At 35.1% G+C, this 8,123-nt stretch overlaps 1 protein-coding gene across 3 annotated transcripts; it reads right to left on the reverse strand.

The window, feature by feature from the left end:
* Nucleotides 1-767: 767 nt before the first annotated feature.
* Nucleotides 768-7,779, reverse strand: LOC106050132 (uncharacterized). Of its 3 annotated transcripts, none has more exons than XM_056042326.1 (3): nucleotides 7,681-7,779; nucleotides 3,538-3,868; nucleotides 768-2,936 (listed from the first exon to the last, which is right to left on the reverse strand). In XM_056042326.1, the coding sequence occupies exons 2-3, from the start codon at nucleotides 3,839-3,841 to the stop codon at nucleotides 1,282-1,284; spliced, it is 1,959 nt and encodes a 652-aa protein (XP_055898301.1). In that variant the 5' UTR covers nucleotides 3,842-3,868; nucleotides 7,681-7,779; the 3' UTR covers nucleotides 768-1,281. The 3 variants fall into 3 exon arrangements, with proteins under 3 accessions (XP_055898301.1, XP_055898302.1, XP_055898300.1); XM_056042327.1 differs by having other exon boundaries at nucleotides 3,547-3,868; nucleotides 7,672-7,775; XM_056042325.1 differs by having other exon boundaries at nucleotides 7,672-7,775.
* Between the last annotated feature and the right edge of the window lie 344 nt (nucleotides 7,780-8,123).

Raw genomic sequence — 8,123 nt, forward strand, 5'->3', positions numbered from 1 at the left:
GTACAAATACTCCTTCTTCCCTAGTGCTATTAGAGCATGGAATGGGTTGCCTGAGCTAGCCAGGAAAACCAGTGACTTGGCAGAATTTAAGTCTTTGGTTAATATGCATGACTAAATGCATGACGCGTAGGACGTAATCATCTTCTTTTTTGAAGTAACGTCTGTATTATATAAGATAAGATAATATGTTGGGCTATTTCCTATGTCATAGGGGGTGCCCGTGTGTGTGTGGAAATAAGTAATGCTGGTTTGGGATGGTTAGCATTATAAAGGGTGCCATGATGTAACAGAAACTATAATTCAAGTTTTTTATGGAAAAAAAGGGTGGGGGAGAGAAAAGTAATTATCAGTATGCCAAAAATAAATAGGTACTGGTAACTAACAAACAAAAACACAAACAAAATTTTTTTTTACACCCAAAATTATAATGGTACAGTTCTTGAAAATTGTATAAACTGATTGTTTATTATTATTATTTTTTTCAATTTAACTTAATGACACCAAAAAAAAAAAAATTCCCCAAAACTCATGATTACAGTTACTACACTAGTTCTTTGTAAACAATGAATGGAGTACTGTTTGAAAAGCATTTATGGCTAAGAAAAGTTGATAGTAGGCCTACATGTAGAGATTTCTGTTGTTATGGTCAATGTTTCATAGTTTACACAAAATATATTTATCATTCCTTCAGTCCAAAACAAAATAATTTAAACTATAAAATAACTTTAAAAATGACAGATTTTCTTCATAAGTAAATTTTATTTAAAAAAAAAAAAAAAAAAAAAGATATATCCACGTTAAAAAATATAAGCCACCTGGATTATTTAGAATGTCTGCATTCCAGATTTGATCATCTGACACTTAATTTAAATAAAAACATCCTAGCTTACAATATTCACATGGAAATGACTTCACTTGAAATGAATAACAAATACAATAAAAACATTAAAAATTCAAACACTATTTATAAAATGCTTTTTTTTGGGAAGGGGGGGTGTGTGTGTGTGTGGCGGCTTCACCCAATATACCACAATTAACATTACCTAGTTACTAGTATCTCTGTATTAAACCACTTGTTTAGTTCATGATTATTTTAAGTGGTTTTCTTAACTCTACAATGTAAATTTAAATAGTAATGTATTAATGTTAATAAAACTGTTAGTAGTACTAGTATAAGCATGCTCATCCCAAAAAATAAAGTCTCAGAGAGCTAGCAAATTAGCAAGTTAAAGAAAAAACTGAGCAGGTTGACTTGCTTACATTACTTATTTTGCAAACTTGCTAAGCACTAAGATTTTCACCAGGAGGGACCAGTTTATATTTAGCCGTCTCACCACCACAGGACATGATGTGAGAAATAAGCTGATCGGATGTTCTCTTTCTGTGGATACAAAGGTACCTCTCCTGACCTTTGCCCCTGCTTTTACACTTCAGTTTTAGCTCCTTGGATATGCCATGTATCACTTTACTCTGCTCTGAGCTAAATTCATTTGAAAACAAAAGGTCTTCCTGGTCGCTGGATGCAGCATAGTTCTGAATAACTTCCCTTACTCGCTTTCGAAACTCACCAGTGACTCCATTACCTGTATCAAGACCAAAACCCTGTCTGTTAAACACACTGGTCAGCATTATAGGTTCTGAAATACCAGACCTATCTTTGCCAACACCACCTCCTGACCAACCCATTTTTCTAAGCATCTTATTTCCAATGTTAGTATTGTCATTATAGATGACATTTGACTGCTCATTGATATGGCTCAATATTTCCTCTTTGGTAACTGTAAAATCTGAGTCTATCACCTTTTTTATTTTAATAGTCCAGCACATTTGTCTTAATCTTTTCAACCCTTCAGCCGCAGCCTCATTTTTAGCATCAGGCTTCGTTACTCCTTTCATGTCAGCCAAAACTTTACCCTCTATTTTCAGTATGCATCGAAAATCACCATCATCACAGGACAAATAGTCATACTCTACAATCATCTGATTAAATGAAGCACTTCTTCCTAGAGTGCAAGTAGGTCGATTTTCTGTGTCAGGCATCAGTGGTTCAACAATTACAAAATCTTCTATTGGCTTGAACTCCCTAAAATAATTTAGGTTGTCGTCTTCATTATTTGTAGAATCCTCTTGTCGCTTCTTTGCAGTATTTGTTTCTACTTTCTCTGAGTTAAAAGTTGGGGACAGTGTGTCAACTTTCTGTGAGTCAGGGGAAAAAGGTGTTACTGATGCATGCAGTTCAGCACTCGATGGATCATCAAGGTTGACTAGACGAAGGTAAGGCATAAAAATCTTTTGCAAGGCAGCCTCATAAGCATGACACCTGGCACCAAATCCTTCACCTGAAGCTATCTTTATGTCGTTAAGAAAAACATGACAAATAACAGGATCCTTGGTTTTCTGCTTCTTGGATCCTGTACGTGGTTTGATGCTTTTTATTACCAGGGGAACTTTCTTCACTGCTGAGTTCAATCTATCTACGTCACCATAGCACAGGTTTTCCAAAGCCATAACTTCATAGGCCAACTTTCGAAATTTAATGAGATTAACATCTTTTTCCGCTTTCCAAGCAGCAAAGTATTCCTCCTTGGAAAAGAGTGGTTGTGCATTTGATACTTTGGAAGTTTTGCTGGACGAGACAGCCACATCAGTTTTAAGCTGTTCAATGTCTTGTGCTGGAACTGATGCAGCTGCTGTGTCACCAACATGATCAGACAAAACTTGTGAAGAAAGTAATAAAGGTTCCTCCCAGCTACCACTGCCCCCAGGATTGTCAACCCTTTCTAGCACTGTCATCTTATTATCTGTAGAATCTCTTGTTTCTAGTTTCTGATTGTCTGGGCTGAGACTCTCAGAGGCCTTGACAAACTGTATTTCTTTGCTTGAATAAGCTTTACCTTTACGCTTCCTACTGCCACTGTTGTGAGCCACTGCATTGTCTGAAATTCAAGCAAGAAAAAAAAAGATAACATAGCTTCACAAGTACATCTCTATAGCTTATATGTGCTATATTTATATATGAAAGTAGTTTCTATTTTTTGGCATCCTAAAGGGGACAGAAAAGATGAATTTAGTGCTGTGACTTTTGTGTGGAAAACAAGCCCTTTACACAAGTTTAAATCACATACATATTAGTTAGGATTCATCAGAGCAGTTTGGACATCAATATAATAATACCATCTCTAATTTAAATTCTCAAGATACTGTATCCCCAGTGTTAAATTATGTTTTGTAAAATTGTAATAAGAAAGAGAGCCTTTACAGGTACTATCATAAAAGTTACGTTTCTGCTACATGCAGTCACTACCATTGATGCTATCTTCAGCCACACATTAAAAGGTGCACTGATATTGTTGAAAATGACAAATAACAGGTACAGATATTTATAAGTATCACAAACTTTCAATTTTATCATAAAAATATGGTTTTAAAATATGTACCCTTATATACATAATGTATTAAACAATTAACATTTTTTCAATATATAGATCTATAATAAGAATGCATTCTAAGGAATCTTTAAAGAAAATAATTAATTACTTTTATTACCAGAAGCTTTAATAAATGATGCAGAATAATTTTCTTTTCTTGCTGCTGATTTTTCCTTCTCCACCTCTTCTAAAATACCAGCACTTCTTTCACTGAGCTCTTTCATTACTTCCAGTGGATATGAACATCCATATACTGCAACATTTACAAGACAGCGAGAAAGGCAAAGAAGCCTATCAAGACTCAGACTGTCAAAGTTAGATAATAGAAATTTCCTTCTAATATTCCATTCAGTGCTGCTTTCAAACTCATCACGAAGATTATCTACATCTAATGATGGTGGATCTTTAGCCATATCTTCTGCTGGCTGAACTTTTCTACGCTAAAAGAAAATTAATAGATTATTAGTAAAATATTATAAATAAAACAATGTGTGTGGGGGTGTTTGCATGTGTTACAGCACTCCTGTTCCTTCTAGTTTTGGATTGGGTCACAAAAGAAGCCTACTCTAACGCAGGGAAAGGAATCCAATGGACTCTCACACTAAAACTGGAAGATCTGGAATTCGCTGATGACATAGCCCTATTATCACACGGACTACAGAATATGCAATAAAAGATCACAGCTTTAAGCAAAGTAGGAAAAAAAGTAGGCCTCAAAATAAACCACCAAAAAAACAAAAGTACTTAAAGTAAACAATAAACAAATTGGAGACATAGTACTGGATTCTCAGACAATAGACCAGGTAGAAAATTTTATATACTTTGGGAGTGTGTCAGTATATCAGGTGGAACAGATGAAGACATTAAACGCCATATAAATCTAGCACGTCAGACATTTACACAGCTAAAACCAACCTGGAAATCTCCTCACATCTCAAACAAGATTAAACTAAGAATCTTTAACTCTAATGTCAAGGCTGTCCTACTGTATGGTTCTGAAACATGGAGGTCAACTGAAGCGACAACAAAAAAGTACAGACCTTCATCAACAGATGCCTGAGAAATATCCTAAAAATACACTGGTACGACATAGTAGAAAACACCAAACAATAGGAGATAAGTGGACAGAAAAATATAGAAGTGCAGATCTTAGAGAGGAAGTGGAGATGGATTGGTCACACCATGAGAAAATATGCCAGCAACAGAGCTAGGCAGGTCTTAGAGTGGAACAAGACGCAGAGGAAAACCAAAAAGAACATGGTGACGCAGTGTACTAGAAGCCGAGAGGACAGAGAAGAGCTGGGAAACCATCAGAAAACTAGCAAGAGACCGTGGAGAGTGGCATGTTTTTGACAAGGCCCTATGTTCCATGAGGAACCCAAAGGAATGGTGATGATGATGATGAGAAAGGCAAAGAAACCTATCAAGACTCAGACTGTCAAAGTTAGATAATAGAAATTTCCTTCTAATACTCCACTCAGTGCTGCTTTCAAACTCATCATGAAGATTATCTACATCTAATGATGATGGATCTTTAGCCATATCCTCTGCTGGCTGAACTTTTCTAAACGCTATAAGAAAATAGTAAATACATGTACGTATATTATTAGACAATCTCAACCTACATATTCTTATAGATAAACTACTATTCTATGTTTATATGAAAGTTCAAATTTGAACCAAAATATAGGCCTACCTGTGTCCTTGCACTTAGAAATTTTTACAAATTTATTTTTTAACTTTTTTGAACCATCATAGAGCATAGAAAACTAGATCTAGATCATGTTAGAAAGACAGTACTAAAAAATAAGCCAGAGTCTATTGAAAATTTTGATATTCTGACGCTGTATCACTTATCTTATAAAATACAAATAGGTCAAAATCTAGAAGTTATCATTTATTAACGATTCAAGAATATTTAGTAGCCTGAAAATGTTAATTTCCTTTTATTATGTTTTAACAAAGTTCTACTAGATAACCACCTAGGACTGTCCCAAGCCCAGCTGAAATATGAGGAGGATTGGGCAAATAGCTAGCTACCCTACCTTGTTGAAAAACCACCAGCTACAGAAATGCCAGACAGCAAATCAACAGATGTCACAGACCTGGCAGAAGATGGACCTCAAGCTGGAAGGTGTATGATGCATGTGGGTGAAAGACATAGTCATCTGGAAGCTGACATGTCAAAGACAATCATCTCCACCAGGACTACAACCTCTAATAGTACATGGAAGGGAGTATGTATGAGACTGAGAAGCCAGTGCAAGTAGCAGCAGGATGAAAAAGTTCAACTTTACCATCTTAAGAGTCACAGAGTCAAGATGGACTGGTTCTGGGCAGAAGCGACTGACTACCGGGGAGCTACTTTTATTCTCAGGATATGAACAGTAGGCTAAACACACTTAGGGAGTAGCCCTGAAGGTGTACAAGCAGGCACAGCAGAGAGCACTTATTGTGTGGAAAGCGCATGGACCATAATCATAACAGCTTCATTCCACACAAAGAATAATGCTACCCCCCAATGAATGACAGTAAAGGGAGGAGAAAGACAACCAACAGGTTGATTATATTAAAATAAATTGGGTCACTTCATGCTCCTAATCTGAACAAAGTTTTTGTGCTTTCCCCTTCATTGGATACTGAGCACCATCAATGAACACCAAAATGTAATTGTTAATACATTATATCTGTGTTAATTTTTTTAATTAAAAATTATTTAGATTGTATTAAAAGAAGTAGATTCACTTCTGCAACATGTATTTATAGTCTATATTGCCTCATACTCCCTCTCTCTCTCTCCCTCTCTCTATATATATACATAAATATATTATAGAAGTTTATTTATTTATATACCTATAAAATCTATTTGTAGAAACAGAAATAAATCTATATAGATTATAGATCTATAAATTAATTATTATAATTTAATAAACTTGATATTTTCAACTAGGCTACATGTATTCTCTCTCTCTCTCTCTTTTAATTCCCATCCATGGAACCTCTTTTTGTTTTCATAATTTGGATGTTTGTTTTGTCCATCCCCTCCCTCCCATAGATGCTTATAATTCTTTTCATGACTCTCTCCCCCTTCCCTCCATTGTCTGTTTGATAGGTAGTGACACTACACGCTTAGTGTATTAAATACCTCTCCTCACACCAGCTCACTTGGCGTGATCACCTGCAGTGGGCATGGTCTCTAGCTTCAAATTAGCAGCCCGCACTTTTTTTTTCATTCATAAATTATATATTCTAGATATTTCGATCTAGGTCATGTTTATTCATTGAAAAATCATAGAGATTTATTAATCCCAATAATATTTCTTATTATGATTTTGCTGTGTCCAATGAAGAAGAATGAGTTAAATTCATTATTATTTGTTTGGACAGCTCCTTTTAAAATTTTATTTAGCATAAATGTGATTGGAATGTCTTTCTCAAGATGTTTGGAAGCTTATTTTGATATGCCCATCTGCCTACGATCAAACAGGCTCATAATATAGCCCTCATCCCTTATATATGGTTGCGAATTGCCGGGGGAGGTTTTAACAAAACAATAGCTTTACATACATGGTTACCGAGAATCTAAAAAACTGGAAAAGCAGAACAAAAATACGGAACTTATCTAAAATTGGACATGCGCAATCCCAAAACGTTGATGTTTGCTCCTAACAAGTAACATAAAAACAAATGAATTACAAACAAAAAAGCGACGCGTTTAATTGAAGGAGAATTTGATGGGTTGTCCTTTATATAAGAGCCTCCTCTAGTCTAGAGACTAGATCTACATTCTAATTCTCTGTCTTTGTAAAATTTCTGTGTCTTGAGTTGACAGCTTGACCAGTGTTGTTTTTATTGTTCTATATATATTTTTTTATGATTTATAAATTATCATTATGTCTTATATTCAATTTCTTGAATAACTTATCGTCTTATTGTCTAAAGTTTAGAGTTCTATTCTAAGGCTAAGACAGTCTAGTGCAGCAGTTCTCAACCTTTTAGGCTCGGCGACCCCTTTTTACAACTCCCCACTCTGCCGCGACTACCCCCCCCCCCCCCCTCCGCACACAGCAATAGAAGAATAGACAAAAACTTGAAAAACAATTCTAATTGTCTAATTCATTTTTTCAATGGTCTTAGGTTAGGCGACCCCTGGCAAATCGCCAATCAACCAGGTTGAGAACCCCTGGTCTAGTGACTTTAATTATTAGATTCTAGATCTATATATAGAACTAATAGAACTTACTCAACTTACTGGCTAGAGTGAAATATGGAGAAAATTTGTACCTTACATTGATTTGAATTCGATTTTATTAGATCTACTGGTGATGTCTAAATCACATACCTATATATATTATAATATAGATATCTATATAGGTCTGTGATCTAGATGCAAGTTTCTTGTTTGTTTTGATAGGAAAAACGATAATACTTATTGTCAGTAGATAACAAACAGGCATTTACGCTTTAATTATGTATCTTATTAGGCTACAATTCCTCTTATCAACTTGCAAAGTCTTCATCAGTACAAAAAAAAAACAACAAAACCTGGGTGGTTGAGTGAACATGGATCTTAAAAAACGGCTCTACCTTAATAGAATTTTTGACAGTTTATGTATATCTTTGTGGAAATAAATACTAGCTAATTGGCCAAGAATGCAAAACTCTGGTTTGACCGTTATAATTTTTCTAAGTACA

The sequence above is a fragment of the Biomphalaria glabrata genome, chromosome 9 (assembly GCF_947242115.1).
Source record: "Biomphalaria glabrata chromosome 9, xgBioGlab47.1, whole genome shotgun sequence".
In the NCBI taxonomy this organism is placed as follows: domain Eukaryota; kingdom Metazoa; phylum Mollusca; class Gastropoda; family Planorbidae; genus Biomphalaria; species Biomphalaria glabrata.

What these genes read in the sequence shown, in the direction of transcription:
- LOC106050132 (XM_056042326.1), bottom strand. Translation starts at nt 3,841, where the DNA reads ATGGCTAAAGATCCACCATCATTAGATGTAGATAATCTTCGTGATGAG. An exon ending in TAAAGCTTCTGGTAATAAAA is followed by an intron (nt 2,937 to 3,537) that starts GTAATTAATTAT and finishes CTTGAATTTCAG; the next exon opens with ACAATGCAGTGGCTCACAAC.